This window comes from Perissodus microlepis, chromosome 3 (assembly GCF_051167445.1).
Source record: "Perissodus microlepis isolate ML-2025 ecotype Zambia chromosome 3, ASM5116744v1, whole genome shotgun sequence".
NCBI lineage: Eukaryota > Metazoa > Chordata > Actinopteri > Cichliformes > Cichlidae > Perissodus > Perissodus microlepis.
In genome coordinates, this window is record NC_140463.1 from 5,461,840 (window position 1) to 5,476,540 (window position 14,701).

The 14,701-nt window shown below is 42.3% G+C and overlaps 1 protein-coding gene across 1 annotated transcript in view; it reads left to right on the forward strand.

The window, feature by feature from the left end:
* Positions 1–1,952: 1,952 nt before the first annotated feature.
* The window catches only part of LOC146389567 (uncharacterized), a 30,103-nt gene continuing 17,354 nt past the window's right edge, over positions 1,953–14,701 (forward strand). Inside the window, exons 1-5 of the mRNA XM_084911133.1 lie at positions 1,953–2,268; positions 2,715–2,717; positions 10,572–10,916; positions 11,112–11,210; positions 14,234–14,551. Coding sequence (XP_084767259.1) covers positions 2,232–2,268; positions 2,715–2,717; positions 10,572–10,916; positions 11,112–11,210; positions 14,234–14,551 — 802 coding nt within the window. The 5' untranslated portion in view covers positions 1,953–2,231. The remainder of the gene's footprint in view (positions 2,269–2,714; positions 2,718–10,571; positions 10,917–11,111; positions 11,211–14,233; positions 14,552–14,701) is intronic.

Below are 14,701 nucleotides of genomic sequence, written 5' to 3' on the forward strand. Positions count from 1 at the left end.
CCTTTTCCCTGCGGTGGGGAGAAGCAGACCGCCGCAGCAGCAGGGAGGCCCCACATTCCAGACCCCAGTCGGACGGCCAACTCCTCCTCCTGGCCCCCCGCTCCAGCAGGTCGCAGAGAACGGGGGTGTGAGAAGACTCCAAACCTCCCTCCGCCCGCTCATTGTAGTGTTGATGCATGTGTGTTCTAAGGTGCATTTAAAACCCAGGAGGACATGGAGCACTCTTCATCTCCTCTGCTCTCTCCTCTGTCCTGGTTACATTTAAGTAAGCAGCATGTATAAATGTGTATATATTTATGTATAAATATGTATGTATGTATGTGTGTGTGTGTGTGTGTGTGTGTGTATATATATATATATATATATATATATGTATATGTATATATATATATGTATATATATATATATATATATATATATATATATACACATATACAAGAAACACAGACTCAGAGATTTTACATATACATGGACGATGCCCCATCACAGAGGGAATCGCGCCGGGGCTCCCAGTACATTCTTTATTTATACTCAAACAAGCTTTCACAGCAATAGGTGTGGCATGTACAGAACTCAATAACATCTCCTTAAAAGGAGAGACCGTTAACTTATCTGTTGAAACAGGAGGTAGCTTTTTGGCTGACACAGCACATTTTTCTGCACACAATGTCTCACTCCCCTTTCCTGCAATTGTCCAATTCACAAGCTCTTCTTCCTTTAAACGAAGCTACAAATAAACATAACACAAAACTCAAAATCTTTCAACATATGTATATATATATATGTATATGAATGACACAACTGTGAAGTAATATATATATATATATATATATATATTACTTCACAGTTGTGTCACTTCCACTTTTATGTTTCCCATAATTTTGTTATTACTCTCCACTTACACAGTTTCTGTGATTGTGCTGTATTTAAATATACTTGATTTATTTCAAAATAGTCTGAGATCAGTTCGTAGTGTCTTCAAATGTCCACTAGATATCACTAATAGTCAGGTGTTCCATCACTTTCATGATCACAGGTGTGTAAAATCAGCATGCAGACTGCCTCTACAAACGTTTGTGAAAGAATGGCTTGCCCTCGGGAACACCGTGAATGCCAGCGTGGTACCGTGACGGGTCATGAAACAGAAATTTTAAGCTAGAATGAGACAGTTGTGTGTCGGTGCTGCCTCCTCAGTGTGCGTCTGGATCGTGTTTAGTTCTCGTCTTGTTTGGCTGGTGCTATTTAAGTTGTTTTCTGTTTTACTTTAGTTTGATTTCTCTGACTGTCAGAAACCTTCATCTATTTCTGATCTGAAGTCCAGAGTTCAGAGTGTTTGATTTCATGTGTAGTTAATCATTTCTTCTTCCTGCTGGGATCCTTTGTCCTTTATTACTCTGTTGTTCCTGATTGTAGAGCTGAGATAAACATAAAGCACCACTTCTGTTTCCCTTCTTTCATTTGCAGAAGGACGTGTCTGCATGTGTTTCTGAGTAAAGTGTGCAGTGATACAAACAGCCTGGTTTACATGTGAACACATTAATGACAGATTTAGAGCTCAGTGCATGAATCTGAAATAATAACACACATGTACATTTCAGCCTTTGTGCAAACACACAGTTGCAGTGAGTTTTGTTGGTCTTTGAAACAAAAATGGTCTCTCAGATTAATCACATCCATATATATCAGACGCTGTTTGGTTTCTTAGTGCAGCTGTTTGTGTTGGTGGAGGTCAAAGGTGTGTTTAGTGTTTCCACAAAAACTCACAGGAGTCTGTGACATGTCATAAAAAGGTTCTGGCTCAGGCTGAAATCAACACATTACCACCACAAGCTTCATGTTGGTGTGTGTGTGCAGTGTGTAGCATCCATGCTAACATAAACTCACTGAAGCACCAAAGCTTCATGTTTCCGTTTTATTGTGTTTGACTCATAAAGTTGCTCTGGGCTGGTTGTAAATGATGGTCATGTGACAGGACTTTGAGCTTTCTGTGTGTCGCTGTGAACCTGGAGCAGTCACACTACGAGGAGGCTGAACGTCCTCCTCTTTCCTCAGAAGTGATCTGTGGCCAGCCGGACTTTCACAGTTGTGCTTTAACAAAGTGTGAAGCTGAACTCTGAGCTGTGACAGTGTGAGCAGTGTGAGAGTGTCAGTAGATGATCAGCAGAGGAAAGTGAAGCTGCTGTGAGCTGATGTCCTGAAGGGCTTTTAAAGAGTCTGAGTTTGACAGGAACATGAAGATGTTTGTGGTGTTTGTGATCCTCCTGCACGGTAAGTACACCTTCCTCTCTCTGCTCTCATCATTAGCTTTTCTTTCATCTCTCTCTCTTTAATGTGTTGAAGTGCAGCAGGAGGAGATTTCCATCAAACACTGGATTCTGATTCAGATCAAACTAACAATCTAAAGCAGCAACTTTCAAATCACTGGATTCTTCTTGGTGGCTTTCAGATGAACTCCTGTTACAATCAGCTGCTGTGTGTGTTGTTGTTGCTCCAGCAAATGTCAAATTTTACAAGAAGTGGAAATACCACATAAACTTATGAGTTAATATCTGAAGCTGTGAGTGTTATAGATGCTAGTATGACTGACATCTGTAACATTCATGATGAGATCAGAAAAATACATAGTCCTGATATTGAAATGCACAGAAGATGTGATGTGTGCATGGCTATCAGTGAAACTGCCAGCGCAAAAGCTCGGTGCGTTTTAGAAGAAGATGGTGATCCAAATAGTATACCCTGGCCTGATTCAGTGTCTGTGTTTGACCGTGTTCATCCAGTGCTTCTTCAAGGATCACATATAGGTCAAGGTCTATCTCTGGGGTGTCAAAGCAATAATCTCTGGTCACATTACAACAAAGACAAGAAGCTGCAGCTGAAGTAGCAGCTACGGAAGAAGTCATTAAGATAATGAAAACAGCATCAGTGTGAGGAGGAAATCAGAGAACTTGAAGTTGAAGGTGCAAGGAAAAGAGCTCAATTTCTAACAGAGAGCACCTCAATAAAGACAAGGTCAGAAGAAAAGAGAAAGGAAGTGGAACTATTGAAAGAATTGCAAAAGCATAATGCAGCACAAGCAAGATTGAAGGTGTATGCTGAAAATGTGAAAAGTGAGAAAGAAGAAAAATCTTCTGTTCATTCCCAAGTAAGACAAGATATTTCCTTCCTGCAACCAAGCTTTCCAAATGTGAACTTGAAACCATTCATCCCCGCTCAAGTTAGCGCTCTGCAACAAACTACACCTCTCCAAGCCTCTGTTCCTCAAACAGCAATTCCTAGTGCAAATGAAACGCCCTCCACTGACCTTGTGAGGATGCTTGCTGAAGCTGTCACTGCAAACAGAATCCCAATCCCATTCTTCACAGGTGATCTGCTGCAGTATAATGACTGGAAGTTGCCTTTTCAAACATTAGTTGACCACAAGAATCTGCCAATTCAAGAAAAGCTCTTCTTCCTGAGAAAGTATGTTGGAGGTCCAGCTAAGAAAGCTATTGAAGGACATTTTCTGGTTGGAACAGACACCGCTTATTATGCTGCCTGGGAAATATTCAACAACAGGTTTGGAGATCCCTTTGTAATAGGCAAATCATACCGTGACAAGATTCAGTCATGGCCAAAAATGAACAACAAAGACACTAAAGATCTACGTGAGTTTGCAGATTTTCTAAACAGTGTTGAGTCAGCCATACCTTATGTTCCAGTTTTGCATGATTGCGTGGAAAATCAGAGGATAGCTGCAAAGCTGCCTGATTGGCTAACTGCACTATGGAACAGAACGGCGACAGAGTTTCAAGGTGAACACAAAATGTTCCCAGATTTTAGTCATTGTGTCAAATTCCTGAATAAAGAAGCAAGAATTGCATGTAATCCTATCACTCCTCTGCCTGCAATAAAGCCAACTGAACAAGACAAGTATGCATTCAAAGACAAGCCCAAAAGAAACTACATGCTGAATGCTAAAGCACTTAGTACAAGCTCTAGTGAAAGGACAAATGTCACATGCCTCTCTTTTGTAAGAAACCTGGTCACACGCTTCAGAAATGTTGCAGGATAATGGACAAGTCAGTTGAAGAGATAGTAAAGTTTGTGCAGTCTACAAAAACTGTGCTTTAGTTGCCTCAAGACTGGTCATAACTCTAAGAACTGTACTTCCAGAAATGTGTATGACAAATGCCAAAAGCCTCACCCAACGTGTCTACATCAAGACAGAGAGAAAAGAGACAAGGAACAAAGAAAGAATAGCCAACAACAATCAAAGACTAATCAGGAAACAGAGGTTTCTGAAGTACAATAGCAAGTATCTAACAAAGTTACATCCAACAGAGTTGTGCAACAAACGTCAAAAGGTTGTACTTCCTCAGTTATCCCAGTTTATGTATCAACTGTGGATGAACCAGAGAATGAAAAGTTAGTGTATGCTTTGCTCGATACTCAAAGCGACACCACTTTCATCTTGAAAGACACAGCTCAGTTGCTCAACGCCATGTTAGAGCCAGTTAAACTCAAGATTTCCACTATAACGTCCAAAACAAAAATTGTTTTAAGCAGCAAGTTAAAGGACTTACAAGTAAGAGGCATTTACTCTGAAACGAGAATCAAACTACCAACAAGCTATACCAGAGACTACATTCCTGCTAACCAATCACATATTCCCACAAACAAAACAGCAGAGAACTGGTCACATGTGAAACATTTATCAAAAGAGATGGCGCCCAAGCTTGATTGTAAAGTTGGATTACTGATCGGATATAACTGTCCTCAAGCTTTGCTCCCTCTAGCGGTGGTCAGTGGTGACAGAGACCAGCCATTTGCACAGAAATCTCTGCTTGGTGGGAGCATCATTGTCTGCAGCGACTCTGAAGGTTATTGGGAAGATGAAATAGGAGTAAGCCATCGTGTTATTGTTAGACAAGTCTTGCCAGCTGTAGAACCCACTCACAAGCTCAAAACAGAATTTCACTTTGTAAGCAGAAACAAAGTTAAAGAAATACTTACTCCAGCCGAGATACTTAATGTGCTAGAAATGGGCTTTGTTGATAAAAGTGTTGAAGAAGAGTCAATGTCACAAGAAGTTTCTATTGTTTCTAGCCAAAGTAAAAGAAGGCATGCGACAAAAGCAAGATGGCCACTTTGAAATGCCACTATCCTTCAAACAAGAAAGACCTGACTTGCCAAACAACAAACAGAACACAGACTGAAGTCTCTAGAAAGGCGCTTGAGAAGAGACGATCGCTACTACAAGCATTACGTGGCTTTCATGCAAGACCTCATAAAGAGAGGTGATGCAGGGAAAGTGCCAGAGGCTGAGCTAAATAATCAACCAGCGTGGTACATTCCTCACCATGGCGTCTACCATCCTCAGAAGCCAGACAGATTCGTTGTCTTTGATTGCTCTGCAAAGTACCAGAATACATCGCTCAACAAGCATCTCCTGTCAGGACCTGACCTCACAAATACTCTTGTTGGAGTTCTGTGTTTTTTCAGGAAAGGACATGTAGCTGTCATGTGCGATGTGGAGCGCATGTTCCACCAGTTTCATGTTGCCCCACAATTTCTATGGTGGGAGGATGGTAACATGGAAAAGTCCACATCAGTGTTCCGCATGAGAGTCCACTTGTTTGGTGCAGCATGTTCACCGGGATGCGCAAACTTTGGATTCAAGCATGTTGCTGCTCAAGGTGAGAATAAGTTCAGTGTAGCCATGGCAAAGTTCATACAACGCAACTTCTACGTGGACGATTGTTTGACGAGCGTGGATTCAGTGCAAGAAGCTATTCAACTTGTAAAGGAAGCTAGAGAACTGTGTGCCACAGGTAACCTGCACCTGCACAAGTTCATTAGCAACAGCAAGGAAGTGATTGCTACTGTCCCAAAGGATGTGTACACAGGAATGTGTAGCAGGAGCAACAGACCTGGATCTGGCACTAGGAGAGCCAAAGATAGAAAGGGCCTTAGGGGTCCAATGGTGTGTAAGCTCAGACACCTTTCAATTCAGAGTGGTTGTAAAGAATAACCCCTTCACTAGAAGAGGAGTGCTCTCGACAGTAGCCTCAATATTTGACCCACTTGGATTCATCGCTCCATTCATTTTAGTTGGTAAGAAACCCCTCCAAAGAACGTGTCAGGAAAAGCTTGTCTGGGACGAGCCACTTCCAGAAGATCTCTAGCCTCAATTGGAAGCTTGGCTCAGAGACCTCCAGAACCTGTCCTCCATAAAGATATCACGTTGTTATGTCCCATCAACATTCAACCAAGTGAAGCAGAATGAGTTACACAGCTTTTCTGATGACAGTGTAACCGGTTATGGTGTGTACTCATACTTGAGAACAGTGACTGAGTTTGGAGAAGTAAAGTGCACTCTTGTGATGGGGAAAGCAAGAGTCGCTCCTACTAAAGTGACAACTATCCCAGGTTTGGACCTTATTGCGGCTGTAGAAGCTACGAGAATAGCTGACTTTCTAAAGAGAGAATTGGATATCAAAAATATTCAGGAGTACTGCTGGACTGATTCCAAAGTTGTACTTGGTTATATTAACAACGAAGCAAGGCGATTTCATGTATTTGTTGCGAACAGAATACAGAGAATCCGATCAAGTACAGAACCAAGTCAATGGCGAAACGTTGACTCTGAACAAAATCGTGCAGATCACGCATCACGTGGAGTCATGACAAAAGAACTAGTACAGTCCAACTGGTTCACAGGACCAAGTTTTAATGGCAAAAGGAACTACCAAAGGAAGATGCTAAAGTGGAAGAGATCAACATCAAAGATCCAAAACTCAAAGTCACAACAGTATTCGCAGTTAAGGCAAAAGAAGAAAAATCCATTTTGGAACGGCTGGAAAAATTCTCAGATTGGATGAGAGTTGTGAAAGCAATAGCAAGATTAAGACGACGTGTAAAGTATGTAAAGAACCCAAAATAAATGTCCAATGAAAGTACTACATTGGAAGAAAGGAAAGAAGTGGTGGGAGGAAGACTTACAAAAGTGTCACTCCATCCCAACATCAAACATCCAGCCATTCTGCCAAAGAAACATCATGTGTCGCACCTACTCATTAAACATTTTCATGAGAAGACGCATCATCAAGGCCGAGGGATGACCGTAAATGAGCTAAGGTCCAATGGCATATGGGTAATTGGCTGCAGTACTGAAGTATCGTCATTCATATACAAATGTGTCAAATGTAGAAAGTACAGGAAAGGCAATCAAGAGCAAAGGATGGGTGACCTGCCACCAGAAAGACTGGAAGCTACCCCTCCATTTACATACAGCGGTATGGACTGCTTCGGACCATTCTGTGTAAAAGAAGGGAGGAAAGACTTAAAGAGATATGGACTCTTGTTTACATGTATGTGCTTGAGAGCTATACATATAGAAGTCCTAGATGATCTCAGTACAGACTGTTTTCTCAATGCACTCTGTTGTTTCATAACAGTACGTGGCAACGTAGGTCAGCTGCATTGTGATCAAGGCACCAATTTTATCAGTGCAAGAAACGAAAGCTTCAAACACAAGCGACTCCTAACGTAAGTGACTCAAGAGAAGGTCAAAGAGCTGGGAATAACTTTCGTTTTCAATCCACCTGCTTCTAGCCACATGGGAGGAGTCTGGGAGAGGCAGATTTGGACAATAAGAAATATTCTGAAATCCATTCTTGACCAGTCAGCTTCAAGATTAGACACTTCATCATTGAGAACGTTCATGTATGAAGCCATGGCAATAGTGAATAGTCAACCACTAACTGTAGAGTCTATCAACGACCCTGTAGAACCGGAGCCGTTGACACCCAACCATGTTTTGACGATGAAATCAGCAGTGATCTCATCACCACCTGGAGAATTCGCTAAAGAAGAGCTCTACCTCCAGAAAAGATGGAGACCAGTACAGTATTTGGCAAATGTATTTTGGACTAGGTGGAGAAAGGAATATCTGTTAAACCTGCAACAGAGAAGCAAATGGAATAAAACCAGAAGAAATGCAAAAGTAAATGACATTGTGTTATTACAAGAAGACTGTCTTCCAAGAAACCAATGGAAACTCGCTAAAGTCGTGGAAGTCCAGGAACTCCAGGAGCTGACGGCAGAGTCAGAAAAGTTAAGCTACTCATCGTTGACTCTACTAGAGACAATAAGGGGAAGCACACAACTAAGACGATTTTAGAGAGACCCATACACAAGACTATACTTTTACTTGAAGCAGAGTAAAGACTCAACATTATGTTTATTGGTTAACCTTTATAAAGTTCATTGTTGGGTTAAATTCCTTTAGGAACACACATGCTGCTGCGATAGCGTGATGGTGGGGGTGTAACAGCTGTTGAAATGTTAGTATTTGACCACTAGGCAGAGCTCTTGTAATGATAATGTAATTAACGCATTTTATTTTGTATGTTTTATTTTTATATTGAGCATGTTAACATTTTCCTATTGCATACCGGATTGGTGTACTGATAATTTGATACATGGAAAATAACCGGTTAATTTTGTAAGTTTAAAGTAAGGGCAGAGGTCACTTCCTGTTTTTAGAAAAAAGGCCAGAGAAGCTGCTCATGGTGACGGTCTAGCCGTGTGAATGTCAAAGACGAAAAAACAAGTCCTAAGTTCCAAATACACCAGTTTGTCCACTTGCAGGCCAAAGCGGTATGTTTGTTTATATTTTGTGAATTTTATATTGCCATATGTTTTAATGCTGAAATACAATTTCCTTGTACATTTGTACAGGGAGTGCAGAATTATTAGGCAAGTTGTATTTTTGAGGAATAATTTTATTATTGAACAACAACCATGTTCTCAATGAACCCAAAAAACTCATTAATATCAAAGCTGAATGTTTTTGGAAGTAGTTTTTAGTTTGTTTTTAGTTTTAGCTATTTTAGGGGGATATCTGTGTGTGCAGGTGACTATTACTGTGCATAATTATTAGGCAACTTAACAAAAAACAAATATATACCCATTTCAATGATTTATTTTTAGCAGTGAAACCAATATAACATCTCCACATTCACAAATATACATTTCTGACATTCAAAAACAAAACAAAAACAAATCAGCGACCAATATAGCCACCTTTCTTTGCAAGGACACTCAAAAGCCTGCCATCCATGGATTCTGTCAGTGTTTTGATCTGTTCACCATCAACATTGCGTGCAGCAGCAACCACAGCCTCCCAGACACTGTTCAGAGAGGTGTACTGTTTTCCCTCCTTGTAAATCTCACATTTGATGATGGACCACAGGTTCTCAATGGGGTTCAGATCAGGTGAACAAGGAGACCATGTCATTAGTTTGTCTTCTTTTATACCCTTTCTTGCCAGCCACGCTGTGGAGTACTTGGACGCGTGTGATGGAGCATTGTCCTGCATGAAAATCATGTTTTTCTTGAAGGATGCAGACTTCTTCCTGTACCACTGCTTGAAGAAGGTGTCTTCCAGAAACTGGCAGTAGGACTGGGAGTTGAGCTTGACTCCATCCTCAACCCAAAAAGGCCCCACAAGCTCATCTTTGATGATACCAGCCCAAACCAGTACTCCACCTCCACCTTGCTGGCGTCTGAGTCGGACTGGAGCTCTCTGCCCTTTACCAATCCAGCCACGGGCCCATCCATCTGGCCCATCAAGACTCACTCTCATTTCATCAGTCCATAAAACCTTAGAAAAATCAGTCTTGAGATATTTCTTGGCCCAGTCTTGACGTTTCAGCTTGTGTGTCTTGTTCAGTGGTGGTCGTCTTTCAGCCTTTCTTACCTTGGCCATGTCTCTGAGTATTGCACACCTTGTGCTTTTGGGCACTCCAGTGATGTTGCAGCTCTGAAATATGGCCAAACTGGTGGCAAGTGGCATCTTGGAAGCTGCACGCTTGACTTTTCTCAGTTCATGGGCAGTTATTTTGCGCCTTGGTTTTTCCACACGCTTCTTGCGACCCTGTTGACTATTTTGAATGAAACGCTTGATTTTTCGATGATCACGCTTCAGAAGCTTTACAATTTTGAGACTGCTGCATCCCTCTGCAAGATATCTCACTATTTTTGACTTTTCTGAGCCTGTCAAGTCCTTCTTTTGACCCATTTTGCCAAAGGAAAGGACGTTGCCTAATAATTATGCACACCTGATATAGGGTGTTGATGTCATTAGACCACACCCCTTCTCATTACAGAGATGCACATCACCTAATATGCTTAATTGGTAGTAGGCTTTCGAGCCTATACAGCTTGGAGTAAGACAACATGCATGAAGAGGATGATGTGGACAAAATACTCATTTGCCTAATAATTCTGCACTCCCTGTATTCACCAGTTCTACAGTGTACCTGTGTACGTTAAGAGAAGCACAGTAAACATCAGTAAAGAAGAACTCTCGTGTGTCTCATGTATGTGTACATGCTGGCATAATGCAAATGTACTGTTTATAAGATTGGGGAAACCTGCAGTCAGCTGAGACTGAAGAAGTCACTTGGATGAGTGATGAAAGGTTTCTCTCACTGAAAACGCTACGTCCAGATGAACAGAATCAACTTTTGAGGTCTAAACTTGATCTTTACCTCAAAGTCACATATGGAGTCTCTGTCTGTCCTCAGTTTCCCAGCATGCCTCAGCTGCTTTGGAGATGTATGAGGGGGACTCATTCCACCTGCCCTGTGAATATGACACTTTCGATTTGAGTGACCCCACAGTGGTGTGGAGTCGCTCCGACCTCAGTCCTTCAACCGTCCACCAGCGTCAGCTTCAAGGAGACGAACTGAAAGATCAAAACCAGCGTTACAGCGGCCGAACATCCATGAAGACTGACGCTCTGGAAACTGGAGACCTCAGCCTGACCCTGACCAACCTCCAACTGTCTGACAGCGCCACCTACACCTGCTCCATCAGAGACCCTATATTTGGCTACGAGAGACTAGGAGATGTGCAGCTGCAGGTCAAAGGTCAACAACAAACACATGCTTTAGATAAATCTGACATCACTCAGATAAAACTTTATTACTTTAAAACTTTACTTTAATAAGAAATAACCATGTTACTCTAGGCTCTTTCACACAAGTATAGGCCTATTCAGTAAATTCACTAATTACATTCCATCAAAGGTCAAAAGTCTTACTTGTCTTTCTGTTTCTCCACAGAACGGTTTCCAACCTGGGCCAAAGCTCTCCTGGTTCTCCTGGTTCTTCTTGTGGTTTCTGGAGGTCTTTTATTTCATTTCCGGCACCATTTTAAGTCAGGTCAGTCTTTCCTACAACAACTACCCATAACCCTTTTGGCCAAACCAAAAGAGTGAGTGATCGGAGGCTGTGATCACCACACACTTATGATCCCAGAACTGCAATGAGTCCAAGGCTTAACTGAAAAAAATGGGCGCATCAAAGTGTTAGATGTTGTTTTATGCAATAGTCAATTAAAAGCTTGAGCTCTAGAACAAGTCTCCTGGAGAGGGGCTCAACTTTGTCTCAGTCTGAAGTTGCCCTTGGTGAGAGGTGGCAGGCTGAGGTGGGTAACTTAGCATTCCGTCAGCTTGCTGCCTGTATGTTGGAGTTTTTCCCAGTGGATGAGAGAGGTTTTTTTTCCCTGCGCCTTTGGGTCAGGGATTGGGACCTGACTGTCGTCTGCACTTAAGTGCCAAACGACAGATCAGAGTACCCGGCCTTCTTAGAGTCTTTAACTGCCATAAATGTAAATTATGTCAATTTGTTAATTTATTGTGTTATGTATGTTATTTCTTTCTTTCGCCTTTAAGTGACAAAAAAGGAGGTTAAGAAAATGTGCAAAGAAGCTAAGAGAAGCCGTAAGATAAATAAGTCATAAGGAAGATTAAATAAGTTGTTTCATAGTGAAAGGGAGCTGTAAAGAAGATAAAGAAGAAATTGGGAATTGTTTTTTGTTAAGTTTTTGTTTCTAAAGCAGATTCCTTCCCTCACAGTTATGTGCAGCCAGCGTGGTACATTTAACTGTGTTCTGTTTATTGCACATTTGTTAACTTTATTTTAAATGTTTGTTTGTTATATTTATTTTTGATCATTCTGCGCATTTATGTAATGACAGTTTGACGGTGGATTTTATAGTGAATTGATGGAGAAGTGTGACGGAAGAATAAATCCATCTGTAAACGAAGGACTGTGGTTTCATGTATTACCTGAGTCAGACTTGGTTCACCTAAACATATAGTGAGTGTGCACAGGGAATGCCTGGCAGAGGCCGCAGTCAACAAGATCTTCAACTCTCACCTCCGGCAGAGCTTCAAGAGCACTCCAAGGGAGACTGGGGACATTAAGTCCAAATGGACTGGATGTTCAGCACCTGCATTGCTGAAGCTGTTGCACTGACCTGCAGCCACAAGGTAGCTGGTGCCTATCATGGTGGCAACCCCAAAACCAGATGGTGAACACCAGAGGTGAAGGGAACCATCAGGCTGAAGGAGTGCTATCAGGCTTGGTCAGCCTGTTGGACTGGGATCAGCCAATAGGTATGGACAGGCCAAGGAGAACAGTGATCAGGCAGGGGCTGAAGCAAAAACCTGGGTTTGGGAAGAGTTCGGAGAGGCCATCGAAAAAGACTGGAGGGTGTGGTCACACTCTTCAGCCTTCCTCGGAAAGTCTATGCCAGGGTGCTGAAAAGGAGAATCCGTCCATTAGTCCAACAATGGTCCTCAGCTGGAAAAGGGTGGAGTGCCCACGGCACTATTCAGAGAAAGTGGAGAAATTAGCTTTCTCTGAATGGTGGCTGGTCTCTACCTTAGAGAGAGGGTGAGGAGTAGAGCCACTACTACTCCACATTAAAAGGAGCCAGTTGAGTTCCTGGGGGAGACCCATGGCATGCCAGAGAAATTATATCTTTTGGCTGGGCAGTAATATTTAGTGACATCACTAAACATTAACTTAGGCTGTCTTAAAGAGACACCACACATTTGTTATTGTTACACTGAGGAGAGGGAGGCATAGGCTTCTCTGCTTAGCCTGCTGCCACCACAACCTGGTCCTGAATAAGCAGAAGAAAATGGATGGATGGAACGATGGATGGCACCAAACTACAACAACAGTAACCTCAAAGGGCTTTATATTGTAAGGCAAATTATCCCAGCGAGTCTCCTCTGCCAGAATCCACAAACTCAGCCACATTACTCCTCCTCTGTCAGAGTGTCAGCAGTTTTGTGAGCAAGTCAGTGCTAGAGTATTTATCAAAAACCTGATTTAATTTTTCCAGAAAATCCAGAAAAGTTATATTCATGTTACCAGCCAACATCTCCTTGGCCACATGAGCACCCTTCCTCTGATCAGGTTCACAAGGAAAAATAATTTAGGATTAATGAGTAAGCACTAGATGACATTGAGTGTGTTAGGGTGCCTGAGTCGTTCAGTCAATGTTTTGTTTTTATAATATTTTAAGTCTTGTTTATTTATTTTTGTTTTCTCTGTGCTGTGTGACTTGTTCCTATGTAGTTATCTGTATTTCTAGTTTAGGTTGTCTGGTGTTTGATCCTGTTCATGCCTGGTCTCGTCTTGGTCCTGCATCTGTGTGTCCTGCCCTGTTAGGTCCGTCTTGTCTTTGTTTCTGCCCCTTCCACCAGTCACGTCTCTGTGTTGCTCCCTTGCCTTCTCTTCCCTTGTTCCCCAGTAGTGTCTCTGTCGCTCCTGCCTTTGCCTGTACATAGTCGGCCTGTGTCTCTGTGTGTTTTGCAGCTTTTAGAGCTGTGCTTCCCCTGTCTTGTCAGTTGCTTATGTTCAGCCGTCTTCCCCAGACGTTTCCTCCCTGCCCTTAATCCCTCTCATATATTTAGAGTCTGCATCTCCCTCTGTCTGGCATTGTGTTCTCCCTCATTCCTGGCTGTTCCTTGGCGCTCCGTGGCTGGAGAGATCCCTCTTCACAGGATCTGTGCCTGCTGCATTCATTGCTGCATTGTTCTTTTCTGCCTTGAAATAGTCTCCTGAGCTGGTCCAATATCTGCTTATCCAATATGCGGTTTAGGGCACTCGGCGATGTAAGTGGCTAAAGGAGTGGATACACTAATGAACAGTGCTAAAAAAATTAAAAGACCTTGTTTATCATTTAAATGTGAGCTTGTTCACCTCTGAAAGATGAAGCAGAACTGAAACACACATAGAGCAGGAAAGAGGGAATGGGAGACAGAGAGAAAGACACAAAAGCAAGTCAAGCCAGAAAGGGAAGGGAAGCATGTGACAAGGAAGATGAGGTCATGTGACCATCACAGCTACTGCTGATTTTTTCATGTTGTGCTTTGTTGTCCTTTCAGTTTACAAGGTGGAGGTGGATTCAGGGGTGGAGTCTGTCCAGCTGCCCTGCAAGACCGCAGTTTGTCTGCCCAAAGACGCTAAAGTGGAGTGGACTGATGGTTACAGGAAAGTCCACGTCTATGAGAATGGTTCTGACCAGCCTGAAGAACAGCATCCATTTTACAGAGACCTAATCACAATGAAGAGAAACTTGCTGAAAATTAGAGACCTCAGTCTGACCCTGAAATACCCCACAGTCACAAACACCTACACCTGCACCATCTACAGCCGGGAGGGAAACATCCTGCTGAAGAAAGAAGTGCTGCTCAGTGTCAGAGGTCAGTGCTGTAGATACAGGTCAGCCCTGCGATCTGAGAGAGAGTATCCTGAGAGAAAAGGCTCAATGCAATAGCTATGTGTACAGGTGTTATAAGAGGGTTTGAATATGTGACTTACTGAAATTTTGCTTGCTCAGACTGTTTTTTTGT